The sequence below is a fragment of the Molothrus ater genome, chromosome 7 (genome assembly GCF_012460135.2).
Source record: "Molothrus ater isolate BHLD 08-10-18 breed brown headed cowbird chromosome 7, BPBGC_Mater_1.1, whole genome shotgun sequence".
Taxonomy (NCBI): domain Eukaryota; kingdom Metazoa; phylum Chordata; class Aves; order Passeriformes; family Icteridae; genus Molothrus; species Molothrus ater.
Window position 1 is genome coordinate 16,381,742 of NC_050484.2, and position 15,570 is coordinate 16,397,311.

A 15,570-nucleotide genomic window follows, 5' to 3' on the forward strand; every position below is an offset into this window, starting at 1 on the left:
CTCAAAGACAGCCTGCTGAAGCTTCTCTGAGCTAGACCACACACAAAAAGCAAGATACAGGAGAACAGTGCAACTCCCTGTTAAGCAAAGCAGCCACAAAACTGCTTTGAAGGACAAGAACCTTACAGACATCCTGCTCCCCACCACTCTGACAGCCAGGCCTTTGCTACTAACAGGGAAAACGTCCCCTTGAGATTTGGGGTTACTGAACCTAACAGGTTAATGGAGATTACATGGACTTCACAGCCACAGAGGTGCTATTAAGTCAATTAGAGGTGCAAGTTTGTCAATTATATGGACTATTTCTAAAAACCACATTGGAGCTCCAGTCTGTACACATGATGAAATTGAAAAAAAACCTACCAGAGACACAGAAAGACGTGACGCTCACAGCTTGAAGCAAATATGCCCTGAGTTTGGGCATATTTGGGCATAGTATGAGCTGTGAGAATTAAATGACTGGCAAACATCATGAAAGATGCTACAAGACAAACGTGCACAGCAAGTGACAAAAGGTATGAACTATGCAGTTCCCAGAGTAAGTAGGCAAGCAGATACTGTACACAGACCAATATAAACAAGAATACAAGGAGCAGAAGTCTACATAGGACTTTCAAAATCCTCAAACCATTTAGGCTCTGGCACTTCAACGACAACGTAAAGCAAATCAGAGGCAGGAAGTAAGTCATTCATTTTGGCACAAATAATTCTTAAATTAATCTTTTAGATAAATATAGTTATGTTACCTAGATAATAATTTAAAAACTAAAATTGCATCTTTAACATCTTTAGTTTAGAAAATATGATATTTTACCTGAACAGCAAGGGAAGATGCATTATCAGAAAGCAAAATTTGGTCCTCTGTTGAAAGAAAAAAAAAAAAGAAGAAAAAATAAACCACACAACTACAAAAAAACAGTGCCCCTTTAGCTACTGACCTGTAACTGTATATGATGCTGGGTTGCATTTCTTATGCATAAAACAAGGAGCACATATATAATTATTATGCAGCAGGACTAGAAAATCTATAATATAAATATTAAAAAACAGGAAAAAAATACCAGGAATTTTTCTCCCACAAATGCAATTGCACTTATCATATATTATCACCAATGTTCAATTAAAAAAAAAATAAAAAACACTACAAGAAAAAAAGCAAATGCCTGACTTTTATGCCAATTACTCTCCTTCTAATCAAAGTTAAATAAAATCGCATCTTCATACCTCCTCTGGCTAAAAAGTAGAAGTATTCAGAAACCTATAAAAGCAGCTTGCAGCTAATATTGCACACTGTGTCTAGGTCTGTCACACAAAAGAAAGATGACAAGTTCACTGCAATAAAAATTCCATGCTTAGAAGACTAGAGCTGCTACCTATTAGTCTTCATTACTTTGCAGTCTTCTGACAACTGTAGCAGGCTGCTGAGCCCCAAATGGGGGCCATAATGTGATCTGATGATATATGAAGAGCTGCTAAAGGGAGAGTGAACCATCCTAGCCTATACATTTTAACAGTTCCTTTTTACTGAGAGCCCACTTTACCACAAGACTTCAAAAATCTGCTGCCTCAGCTATTGGTGCAGTAAATCTGCCAACTGTGCCTGCAACCACATCATTTTACACTGGCTACAGCAGCCAATATAATGAGTCAATAATAAACCAAGGACCTTATAGGCCATGAATAGCTGGTTTATATTGGCAGATGCAAGCATAACTAAAACTTCTGACCAAACAAAAAAACACAAAGGACTACTTTAACAGTTCCTGTGCTTCCTTCCAGTTAATTATCATAGTGCATATTTAATGTGTTTTCTAAAAATAAGGTAATTATTAATTGCCCAAACCAGGGTACCTACCCTTCAGTTGCTGATACAATGCAGCATTTTCAGGCCAAGGCTCTGCGGCTGTGGAAAGAGAAGAAATTAATTAAGCAAGCTGAATACCAATGTGCTTATAAATGCTAACTGAACACGAGTGTTACCCAGAGCAAGAATTTAGACTGCAAAGACGATGATGCAATATTTAGCCTGCCCTAAAAATGTCCCACTGACAAGCTCTCCTGCTGTACTTCTCTCCTGCTCACGGGGTACATCATGGAGAAGGAAGTCCCAGAATGTGATGTTGCAGGAAGAGCTAAAATTCAAGCTACATTACAGAACGGCCTTGTAATTCTGAAGCAACTGATGCAGCTATTTTCCCTTCATCATAAAGATATCCTTGTGCACATTCCCATCCTAATTCTGGCCACTCCCAAGAGCAACTATTTATTAAGATACTAAATGAAGAATTCTGGAGAGAACAGAAGAAGATACAGAGGAAAGAAACACAAACCTCCAATGTGTGAAGAATGCTTTAGGGAAATGGAAAAGCTTTCTGCCTTTTAAAGTTGCGTCCTCACAATCCTATGTAATACCCACAGAGCCAGGAGCCCAGGCATGTCAGAACTCTGCCCACCACGATGACCAGAGCTGCCTACAGCTTTAAGTCATGTACTGCTCAACCCTAAAATGGGAATGTCAATATGCATTCATGAAACTGAATCATCAGTTCAAAACAGTTGAGCAGTTGTTAAAAAAAAAAGACAAGGAAATAAAAGACAATCACATCCTCTAGTTGAGAACCATTGCATGTAATCAATCATACACCATATGAATGTAAGGGAAGGCAAAAATAATAATCAGTACCAATTTACTGTTAATGGTAGCATTAAGGTAACAGTTCATCACATTTTTTGTATCCATTACATTCCTTATTAATGTCTGATTAAAAATCTGTTTTTAAATATTGGTTCAAACCTTGCATTCTACCCAAAATAGCCATTTGTAAATAAAATTTATGTTCTAATCATGTAAATTATTTTTTAAAGCAATAGTGTATATAAATAGCTATGCGTGGATCAAGCATAAATATGTCACCAGATTAAGTAAGGCTTTGCATCTTTGCCTTTAGAACTCAAACTGAAAAAGTGCACAATTTTCTAACTACCATTCCTTTTGGATACTCATGAAGTATTAACTTTTGTGGGAGTCACACAAAATGTAAAGCTTAAAACACTGTACACAGTTTTGTGAAGGTCACTGCCTCTAACATTAAGGCATAGAGCCTATCAGAGTGATACTAGTACGGGCATGAGAAAGCAACTAATCACATTTAAGTGTCATGGAAAAATGTTTTATGTTTTATTGTAGCAGTTATTGGTTTTACACCCTGCCATTAAAGTTTTGCCCTGAAGTAAAAATTCTTGAGGTGGAAGTACATCTACATCTTTAAATAAAAAGAAACTAAGATAGTGTCTGCAGTACTACAACCTTAAGCATTTAAGATAATTTATCTAATATACATTTCCTCAAGTCCACTGAAGTCTTCCAGGAGCAAATGAAAGGAGGAAAATAAGAATGTTATTACTATATTTTAGCAAAATTATCAGTTCTGGACTCTGAGATACTTGCAGAAGTAACTAAGTGACAAAGTTACAATGATCTTCTAAATGCTCCAGGCAAACAGTGAAAACATCCTTTTTACAGGCCCAAAAGGGTACAGAGAGCTTCAATTGCATGCACCCATTCCTACTGAAACTTTTTGCCTGATCCTCTTCTGACTGAAATGTCAGATTTATAACTAATTCTTGGATTCCAGCCTAAACTGGAAGTCGCCTATGGCTGAAATATTTCTGGACCGCAAAAATCAAGCAAACTTTTCCTTCTCAAACAAAAGAGCTAGGTACATTCCAAGAAATTCAGATTCTAATTCCAGTCTGATTTTGGCACTCAGCTATACACAGCCATGGAGATACAGAGATATAATACACGCACACACCCCACCAGCTTCTTGGCACACAGAATCCAAAACCACACTGCTGCTAAGGCATGCCACATCCATGCTATAAACTAAAATACAAGTAGAAGATCGTTTGTATATTTTTTGCCCTTTTCAGCTTAAATCTTACTTCCACAATCTACTGATCACATACTTATTTTCATGAACCAAATCTGCTGACCCTAATTTTGTTAGTGATGATACAAAGTCTTTATCTCACAGTCCTAGTACACAAGAGCAGACACCCAACCTGAGGGAAGCAAAGGACAAGGAAAGTTTAAAGCCTTTGCATTCACTTACACACAGTTTAGTTGTGTACTAATATGTTTCTGATGAGTAAATGAAACAAGGACAAACAGCCAAATGAAAATCCCAGCCTTCATTATGAGTACACCTGGAACTCCAAATTTCAGGTGTTGTAAGAAAATGCATAATACACCCTGCACTTGGCACCTGACAGTCTCCAGAGTGAGGTCACAATTCTGACCATGTTTGGATGAGGTAAACACATTCTCACAAGCCTTGAACCAAGTCTTCAGTTCTTTGTATGCAAAGAAGATCAAAGGTATAACTGATTTCACTGTTTCTATACAGATTAGATTTTAAAATTATCAGTTTCACATTAAGATTCACATGTAATTACCTATATCCTAGAAAATAAACAAATTCTGCAGTATGCATTCAGAATTGCATGCAGATCATGTTCCACAACACCAGATGTACAAATACCTGTGCAATACTCTGGAAATCAAATAATTAAACACCCATTCACTATCTGTCCCATACCTTACAATTTCTACTCATTCACCCTCTTCCAAGATGTCTAGAATATGAAACATTTCTTTCAGATGAAGCAAGAAGTTTAAATACACACTGCTAGGTAAGGGGTGCAGGCTCATCAGGTCCAAGCTAAATTCAAGTAGGAGCTCCCATGCTGCCTTTGGTTAGTTCCAAGGTGCAAACATGCAGCCAAGGGACACCAGAGCCCTGCTGGGGAAGAGAGGAGCAGGAATCACTGAAGGCTTGTCACATGTCTGCACAAGAGGAGAAAGTGTGTAACATCTTTAATGTGCAGCAATGACTCTTGCCTTATGAATGTAGGTGAAGACATAATTTGTAGAATAATAGGCACTAATATTACACGCTGCTTCAGTTCTGTCATATTTCCAATCCATCAAGTTGATTAATGCTATAATAACTCCTCACAAACTTATCATTTGTGCACTAATGAAGTCAAATCCAGTTTATCCTTCGGCAACTATAATCTTCTGGTCTGTAGATGTTCATTTCCCTGCTAACCATGGCTACTGTGGCACTCGGTATATAAAGAGAAAATTAACAAATGTGATGTCAATTCAGCTTCAGAAGCTTTCAACACAGAATCACATTTACGTGTTAGATCCTACGCAACAGACATTTTTATCATTACTTGCTCACAGGATGAAATAACTGCCTGGAAGCATGCCTTACAGGAATAGCTTCTCTACATTTCTTAGAAATAAGGAACTATTTCATTCTTTCTTCTGCCTCCATAATCAGAGGAATTACTATTGTGTGGTTTTCAATGGGTCTGTCTCGCAGGCTTGCAGTCTTTAGTAAAAATTGTTTTCCCACCCTACTGAAACTTTTCCCATGATTAACAAATTCAAATATTTAGTCTTTCATGTGGATTGACTGCTGTTCAGGACAATCAAATCTCATATTATTGTCTTTCCCTACTTCTCTACCACACTGCTAGTTGATTAAAACAATAATGCCAGTTATAGGAAACAGCCTATGGGAAACAATCTGTGGGATTATTCCCCCCCCTTCTACCCTCCCCCATTAACAATGTCTGAAAAGGGCTTGAGTTCAAAAGTAACAGGGAAATAAGAATTAAAAGGATGTGGACACAGAAAACATCACTACATTAGCCTTGTAATCCTGGGTGCTGAGAATTTAGCAGACACAGCACCCCAACAAATGGGGAAGTCAAACAGCAAGCAAACTTACTCCAAATCTTCTTTGGTTTTGTGGTTGACTAAAAATGCATGAAAATTTCACTAAGCTAAATGAATTTGTTAGTCTAAGTGTTTTACTTATTAACAGTTTAGCATAGAAAATGCTGAAGATTTCAAAGTGATAACAGGGTTCTTAGTTGTCAAATTAAAAGAAAATTCTGTGAACTGGTGCACTGCACATTCCCAGTAGAGTTTGTAACTATTGAAACAGATTCCTAACTCCTCACCTGTCATATCGGAGAATGACTCAGAAAAAAACATAAATTTTGCTCTTAAAAAGCAACTTCCAAAGCACAGAATGAATCATGATAGTCACATCAAATTCTTTGCCACTGAAGGCATATTGCATTAGGTGCACTTTTCAGATTTTCACATAGTGTGAAATGTTTTACTTGAGCAACATTAAGACCAGAGACAGACATTCAAATAACAATCTGATTTCAATGTTTCCAGATGTTTCAGACTGACATTTCAACAATAGGACTCTACCTACCCAAATACTTTTGGGACAGTAAGAGAAAAGAACACAAATATGTGTAAGAAGACTCAAGAGCACTGAACCCCACTACCAGCAGGAGATCAGCAGCTCACCTGAAGCCTACACATCTCAGCTCCAACTAGAGCTTTCAAAACAGGACATACTACACTTGCAAACTGGTGAACCTTAATTCAAAGAATGAGAGGCAGCACTAACATTCCCCCAGTGAAGTCTGCTCAAGAGGAAGCACCATATCACTAAGATGCTCTACAGTGCCTCAGCCCCACCAATTCCTTGGCTGGGCTGGTCAGAATCTATTTATGAGTGCACAAAACTTGATTTCAACTTCTACACTCTGAATTACTGGGAAACTCTTCATCCTGTGTCAGTGCTGCCAGGATGTACGGGGGAAACAAACATTTTTATCCACCTTCCCCCAGCAGCTTCACGATGATGAAAGAGATGTAATGAAATAAATGGTTTACAGTTATGCCTTTAATCCTCTTACTTAAAAAATAAGACTCTGACTGTGAAAATGAGAAGACAAAATACTTTGCATGTTAAATTGTGGAATATGCTAAACAACATTTTAGCCACTTCAGAGGTCTAGTAAGAATAGCCAGTTTCAGCAGTAGGGCAGGCAGGCAGTGTGATTTGCCCTGTAGTCTGCCACTAGTTCAGCTTGCTGGCAAGCTGTGGCATTCTTGAATACCAGCCACAGACAAAAGCCACAGAGCTCTAGACCCAGGCATCAAGATGTTCCCTCCTGAATGAGACATGAAGTCATCAACAAGTTAAAAGTTTTTAGGAAAATACTCAACTTGAAATTAAGTCTGTTCCCAGCTCTCAGCAATACCATGGAATTCTTTTGGGACAAGAATATTTTTGGAAGGCAATGCAGATAGAAATATTTTTCTGTTATAAAAGCAACCTATGCCTAATAGGAATCAAGGCTAATAAACAGTAAATCAAGATAATTACTACCCCAAATCTCCTCCAAACTAAAGTTTACTATATTCTCAGTTTGTCACCAGTTTATTCTGTGATACCTTCTGTTTCTGTAAATGCAGTATGCAGCTGACTAACAATCTCTTCCACACAGTTCACTGTGTGCTGTTGTGTAGGCAAGGCTAGGACCTGGCCTGGGAATATCTGACCTTCTTTAACACAGCAACTTCATGAAATATTATGAACTTGTTACGGATCATATAAAAGTAAAGACTACTCCTTCTCTAAAATCACCATATTTGCATGGATCACTTTCCTTTTTGTTACATTTTTCTTAAACACTTTGATACTTAACTTACATTAAAAAAAGAGGAAAGCTAAAACATCTGTATTTACCAGTTTGGTTCACATGGCATTAAAGGCCTGCTGTAAGAGCCAAGAGGCAAGATACCCTCTATTAAAAACAAGCAAACAAAAATACTTGGCATTAATCTGAATCACTGTATTGCAGTATTACAGCTGGAGAGATTAACTTACATATTATTTTCAAACAGTTTCCTTTAGCCTCTCCCTAGGTACAGATTTGATTAAAATATAATGAGGATTCTCAAAACTGCTTTTTCACAAGAGTAAACACTAAAAAGAAATTCAGTCTTACATCTGGGCAACTATATCCAGCAATATTATTTACAAGTCTCTAAATGTCATGAAGCAAACATTACAACAAATCAGGAGGAAAAATTACCCTTTTTGGTTTCCAAAGACTGGTGACATGGTGGGGACCTGCTGCTCAATACCAAAGAATCACAGAATATTCTGAGTTGGAAGGGACCACAACATTCTAAATTTAGTAACCAAAAAAAAAAACACATGGAAAGCTATTCCCCAGACTGCAGAAACAAGGAAGATTTATAAGACACTTGATATTAAAATGCATCAAAGAAACAGTTCATACTCTTTTAACATAAATCTGTGTTTTCAAGCAACAATACATTGTTTAAAAAGAAAATGCCAGGAACTGATGTGTTTCTAGTATTCAGGAAATAAGTGGAGGGGTACATTTTGCCTAATACAGTGAAGCTGCAGCCACTTTGGAACCAAAGCAGTTAAATGTCTACATCTCATACATTAAGAGTGACCAATAAAAGAAGTACAAGAAAGTTGTGAATAAGCTTCCTTAAGACCTACCAGTTCAACCCACCCACACTGAGTACACATCAATTTCATGTAATTGCCTGATCCTGTAAACTAACAAGGGCCAAGAAAAAACAAAAGCATCAGCAACTCCCTGGCTCTGCTGAAAAAGGACCAAAACATGTTTCATAGTGCCTTGCCAAATGAAAACCAACTTTCACACTAGTTAAACACTCTGCATTAAATCATATATCAAATAATTACATCATTTGCTTAAATCTGTCTCTGGCCTGCTCTGTAGAGATATTACAGTTCAGATAAAACATGACTGTCCAGTAATTATTGATTGAGCAGATATTCGATGTAAAGACTCAATCTCAGCAGCAATTCTCAAACTTGAGTTTCCTGTAGCTGTACCACTATGAGAGTCAGCATGAGACACTACTGCAGCAGCCATTTAACATGACATAATCTGCTTCTTCACCCTCCAAGAAAGCTATTAATTGCGTGTATTTAAGCATTAGTCCAATTCTGTTACTGTCTTTGAGTTGACTTTCAAGAGTGTACACATCTGTGGTTCAATCCTCCAGGGTGCTTTGCACTCTTGCTACTCGGGCAGGCCACAGGAGGGAGATCCTGTCAGGAGACAAGGCCAAAAAGATCTCAACAAAATCAAGTCCATAAATAAAAGTTCTTCCTAAATCAACATCTGGATTTCTTCAGAAAAAATCAGACAGCGTGCCAGCTAAATGATCTCAAAAGATTTATTTATAAAGTCCTGACAAGCTGGAGTTATTTTACTTATTTCTGATATTAAGCATAAGTGCTTCATCTCAAAGAAGTTCTGTAATTCTTAAAATTAGCTTTTTATAGATCTCTAAATCAATCCCTTCCCTTTGTGCTACTTAACTCCCTTGCTCCTCTTTGGTCCTGACCCAAGAAGTCAAACTTCAAGCACAGAAGCTGTGAAGAGCAAGACAGTGGAGATCTGATACTTATTGCCTTGATTGATACTTATTGATACTTAATGCCTTATTGGACTGGAACATTTCTTAGCCATGATATCTACATTTGTAGATATGTACATTTTTAAATCAGTCCTTTGAAAGCTCTCCTAGCTTGCGACCCCTCTTTTCTGTGATAGTCTGAACTCTTCCTCCCCTAAAGATGTCTGGCAGGCAGTCTGACCCCCACTTCTGTGGAGTGCCCCAAGGAGCTCCCAGCTCCCTCGTTCACAGCACCCCTGCTCTGGTCCACACACACCTGTCCCACCAGACAGGACCAAAGCATCCCATAGCTGCTCCAAAAGCTGCTTCCCACACACAATTCCAGCTCACCCAGCCCTGGCCCCTCTGGCCGTTCATTAAGGCTCCCCTCCACTGTCTCATTCCCATAACCCTGAGCACAGCAGCACCAGTCTTGCAAAGGTGCCAGATGAGCTGAGCTCTGCAGGCAGGAGAGCTCTGCAGGGTACAAGTGCAGACAGTCAGCACTGTGCAGCCAGCCAGGGGTTGCTGCCAGCAAGGGGAAGATGCTGCCTTAGGCCCCTGGGCCTTTAAACCAGCCACAGCAGACAGTGGCATTTGCCATAGCACCTCTCACACTCTCCCTCACCTCCGGGAAACACTGCACACTCCCTGCTTCAGAGCCTAAAAACATTATCCTATTCTCTTAATCACACCCTCACAGTCTCCCTCATTTCTTTTCCAAGGCTTTCAGTGAGAACACTCCAGTGCATCCAGAGTTTCTCCAATACAGCATTCAAATGCCAAAAAAACCACACATGCAGTTGAGCTTTGGAAGTTCTTGCTAGGAATGCAAACACTACATTGGCTTCACTGTCATTATACCACAGCTAGAAGGCAGAACTGCTAAAAATTCCCACCTCTCAGCATTTTTACTTTCCAATTCAGTATGTACAAACCTATTTTTTTAGTTGAGCTCCCATCCTCCCCAATGAGACTTGTCCTGCATTCTCTGCAGCATCATTGGAATTTTTTCCTTTGATGTTTCCAATACTTCCTGAGCATTTCATGGGTTTTATTACTACATATAACTTCTTAAGGTTTGTGTTAAAACATCCATGTTCATGTGATATCTATGTCATCTTCTTAATAACTAAAGACCAGACAGTAAAAGTAATAATAAGAAAAATTTGAGAGCATGGTGTGTACTTTCTCTCCCTCCTCACCATGGCTTGCATGCAGCTGCAGTTTCTCACTCCCTTTCAAAAGGGACAGCTGAAAATGCCCAGCAGCGTACAACATGTGATGCCTGCTCAACTAGAGCAAAGAACAGCAACCAAGCTCTTTCATTTATTCTTGTTTTGAAAAAAAAGTGACTCAGCTGGTCCAAACCTACAGGAACAGACCAGGTTAATGCCTCAGGACAGTCAGAGAACAGAGCATCCAAGGACCAGAAAGAAAAAAGGAGTGAGAAAGAGAAGAAAAATCTGATTCCTCTCCAAAGCTGCTCCCATTCTTTGCTTTTTTTTTCTATGACCTCTTGAGCTGAGGCTCCAAAACAGCACTCCCATCCAAACCACTTGCCATGGTTTCATCAGCCAGGGAAAGTTTACTTTCAAATTCAAACTGGACAATATCAAAATAGGTGCTACATTTGGTTTACTGATTTTGTTACCATTATTTCTAGAGCAATCTCATTTCTGGAATGAGAAAAGAAGACATCGCTTTAACAGAAAACATGTAACAATAAAATGCTGATTAGAGAAAGACTGCTTAGTCTTAATGGAGACAGAAACAATTATAGAAGCATGCTCTATTATAAACTGTAATTATGCTGCTGCTTAAAAACAAGAAATAACAACATTTCAAAATGAAATATGTACTATACTACAATAATTGTGAAAGTAATGTTTTCCCCGACCTAAAAAAGTAGATTGGATAAGCAATCCACTCAAAGGATTGGTGGAAACCAAGTCATGAAACATGTCTGAGCATAAATTGGCAGGAGAGACATAAGAAACTTGCTTATTGAAACTGAACAGGAGTTAAAAGGGATTCCTTTCAGCTTGATTACCAAATGAAAAGCACACATGTAAAAAACTCTGTAAGATAAAATCATGTAACCTGACAGATTTGGTATTTTCAAATAAACTCGAATTTTTCATTACAAGAACCTCTGCAGCAGGCTTAAACAATCTCTGCTGACAACAACCCACTTTAAGCAAGAATAACTATTTTTTTCACCTCACACATGGAGGAAGTGCTAACACTTACCTATGTGCATTTTGATGCAAAAAATGCATACTCAGTTTAAATATCGTGCCTTCGTGTATGGGAACAATTTAGGTGGTCAGGTTTTACTCCCAATGAATTTTTTCTCACTCAGATTGAAGCTTGTCTCAATACACAAAACATACATGTCAAAGATTTATTTGTACTCTGGCATGCAACACTGGAGGCAGACTCACTATGAACATAAAATACCTTAAGGCAGGAGGGCACCTGCTTTTCACACTGCATTCATTTCCCTTAGTATTAAAACCAGCCTAAGACCCTTGGACAAAACAGCAATAAACAGGAGTCATTTTCCAGAGATCAAAGGACAAGCAACAATTATTATTTTCTCTCTTTTGAAGACTGACCTAAAACTAATGTATTTTGGGGAAAAAATAAAGCATATTGAGTAATTCAGTGATCAATTAAATGTATGCTCAACAATCATTTAGAGATTATTTGAGCAGTCATCTTCTCAAAACTACTAGAGTTAGATTAATGTTGTAGACCACTTGAAAGCTGGCACTCTAATTCTTCTTACAGCATAAACATTCATTTCCCATCCTGTTAATATGTGATTGATGCTGAGCTACTCTAAATAAATTCTCTACCATATTATTCAATTAATATTTTCTACAGTTTAGAAATGGATGATTTAAACTGTGATGCCTCTTTCTCACGAATGCTTACAACTCATGAGGCTACGGAAATACATGTTTATTATTCCTTGAGACATCATATCAACCTCTTTGTATTTCTGAATGAGCAAATGGCTGAATGCCACTAATGCAAGCATGACACTCCACGCAGGTGATTCAGTCATTGCCTTGTGTTTAATCATTAAGGCATTAGAGCAGGAGGCTGTGCTCAGCATGGTCAGGTGAATGCTTGTTGCTCAGAGAGGATGCAGAATTACTGCAGCACAGGCAAGTAGCTGAGAACTGATGGGCACAGAACCACTGAGGCTGGAAGGCACTTCTGGGATGTCCAGAGGAAGCCACAGCAGGTTGCCCACCTCCACTCTCCTCCAGGGATGGAGACTCCACAACTGCACTGAGCAATCTGCTCCAATGTTAAATCATCCTCACACTGAAAGAAGGTTTTCTCACATTCAGAAGGTGTTTTCTGTGTTTCAGTTTGTGCTGAGATGGTGAAGTGAATGCACAAGGCACACGCAAAGTGAAGAGACGTATTACTTTAAAAAAAAATCCAAATACCTACACAAAAAGTTGGTGTGCAAAATAAAGTTACAATCCTCTTGTCTACTAAAACCCTCCCCTAAGCTTTTAAAACATTTCTAGAAAACAAATTATGCTGAGCTGATTGTCTTAAATACCTGTATGTAAGGACTCATGCTTTATAGCTGTTATATGCTAAGAGCAGCTGCAGCTCATTGCACCTGCTGTGATAAAGGGACATCTTCATGAATAGGGACCCAATGAAAAGCCAATGAAATCTCATTTTTAGGAATATGGAAAACATTCTCAATCATTCACAACCACAGATATGGGATAAGATGCTATTAAAACAAGGTGTAGCAGTATTCTTTCCTTGCAGACACACCATTTTTCTTCCTCACAAATATTCCTAGATCTGGGGGATATCTTCTTAGTACCAGAATTAAATACTCCCTATGTCTGTGTTAAGATCTCAGGAAATCCAGCTGTGTGGTGGGCATTGGCCAAGATCCTGGTTAACCTTTAAATCTGAAAATTCTTTCATATGAACAAATTGAGCAATGTTGCCATTATTTACTTTCAATCTGGTGTCTAATACAGACAAGCTACAAAGGTCACAACCCACTGGCAAATGTATCTTTTCTTTTTAAGGTAGATAACTGCTTTTGAAACGGTGAAACAACAGCTTTTTGAATAACAGAGCAATGAGATGCCTACACACAGTATAGTCTTGAGTTTGTGTTTATAATTCCAGAAAAAATAAGTATTAGCAAGCTGTCACTCTAGAATATTCATAAAGGTTACAGAGCAGACAGGAAAATCAAGATTCAGTCATGTACGCCATTATTCTTGTATTTCACAATATAAATAAAATATACTAAAGAGATCACAAAGGCAAGTAAGTACCCTATTCTCCACATCCCAAGGATCCAGAGCTCTGGCCCTCAACATAAGCATGGCTTGTGCTAGCATCTGAGTATTAGCAAGTGCCAACTCAAGAGGCCAGCACAACTTTCAAGCTTGTCGATGGGTACCTTTACAGACCTAGACTGAAGACCCACCACCTTCACATGACCTACAAGTCAGGGCACACTCACAATAGAGATTCCTATGTGGAGGCCTCTATCAAGTGGCAGAAGACCCAGCTCCTGAGACAAAACTCAGCATCCTTCTCAACAGGTCCGTATTAATCAACATGCTGCTCCCTTGCAGTATTTATTGTCTGGCAGCTTGCATAGCAGCAAAAATTCCAAAACAGGGAATAAGAAGAAAGGAGAAACTGACCAAGGCACTTATTTTAAGCATGCAACACACTAACTGGCTTTTGAACTTCCTAGACAGGCATTATCTAAGGTTCATGTTTTGGTTTTTTCCTTGAGAGCATATAATTATAATTTTTTGCTAAACAGCTCCACAGTGACACACACTTCTTTCTGTTTTAGCTCAAGGTCACGTTCGGCGCAGACGGCGCAGCTGCAGCGGCTCCCGAGAGCACTGACAGGTAGCAAAGGTCCCGCCACACGCCCGAGCCGCCCCGCACAGGGGACACCGGGGACACCGGGGACACCGGGGCACAGCGCGCACCGCGGGGCACGGGCCGGGCACGGCGCCGCACCGAGCTCTCCCACGCAGCGCGGCTCAGCGCCAGCTGCCGCAATGAGAAACACGGTTTGCTGGACCACTGAGGAAAATGAATCCGTTTCAAAGAAGTTATTAAATGAAAGTCACGATGCGCCCCGGCACAGCGGGGGTTGGGGAGCCCATAGAGGAGGGGACCTGGTGGCCGCGCACGGCTGCGCTCGCAGAGGAGCCGTGCGGAGGGACCTGGCGCCGTGCTCCGGGCCGGGCTCCGTACGGCCCCGCTCCGTGCGGCACCGCTCCGTGCGGCCGCCCCCCGCCCGCCACAGTCCCGTCCCCGCGGCCCCATCCCGAGGGGTCACCCCGGCACCGAGGCCGCGGGAGCCCGGCGCCGCCGCCGCCCTCACCCCGCGGCTCGGAGCGCGGCGCCCGGCGCGGCCCCGGAGTCCCGCCCGCCCCCGCCCCTCACCGGCCAGCTGAGTCACGAAGGCCTCGGCCACCAGCGACATGTCGCGGAGGGAGGGCGGGCCGAGGGCACGCACAGGAACTGGGCGCCGCGCCGCCGGCGGGGCAGCGACTGCATCCGGGGCCGGGGCGGGGCCCGCGGCTCCCCCGCCCGCGGGGCGCCGGGCCGGGCCGGCCGGGCGGGAGCGCCCAGGGATGCTCCCGGGGGAATCCCCGAGCACCCCGGCCTGGGAGCGACAGTCACTGCCCTCCGCTATCCCAGCCCGAGGGCAAACCCCGGGAGCTCCCGGCGGGGCGCTGCCTGCTCAGCCTCTGCCCCCTTAGCTTGGACATGGGGCACAAAGGAACGGAGCCCCTAAATGCTTCCCGAAGCGTCTCGGGGACAATAGGTTAGAAATAAAGGGTGTAGCTCCCTTTTCTTCGTCCCAGGTTGGGAGTCTTAATTCCAGAAGACAAACTCTGCTTTTTGGAACGTACACCTTGCCTTGAAGCAACCATAAATTTGTTGGTCTTAATTCTGTAATATAAAGACTACTTAAGTGTTGGAAAATGCTATAAAATTAAATACTCAGTGTGTTGATTGCAGAGAAGATAAAGGATATGTGAATTACTTGTTTCATTATCTCACAGTCCCTCTTGATCCTCATTTCTTTAGCAACACTTTAATAAGAATTAGAATATCTCATTTTATCAAGTATGACTTACACTACTGTGAAAGACAGATAGCACAACATT

The 15,570-nt window shown here is 40.7% G+C and overlaps 1 protein-coding gene across 1 annotated transcript in view; it reads right to left on the reverse strand.

The window, feature by feature from the left end:
- The window catches only part of MTX2 (metaxin 2), a 29,889-nt gene extending 14,936 nt beyond the window's left edge, over positions 1-14,953 (reverse strand). The window contains 4 exon segments of the mRNA XM_036386773.2: positions 815-861; positions 1,856-1,903; positions 14,840-14,899; positions 14,902-14,953. Coding sequence (XP_036242666.2) covers positions 815-861; positions 1,856-1,903; positions 14,840-14,899; positions 14,902-14,953 — 207 coding nt within the window.
- Positions 14,954-15,570: the final 617 nt, after the last annotated feature.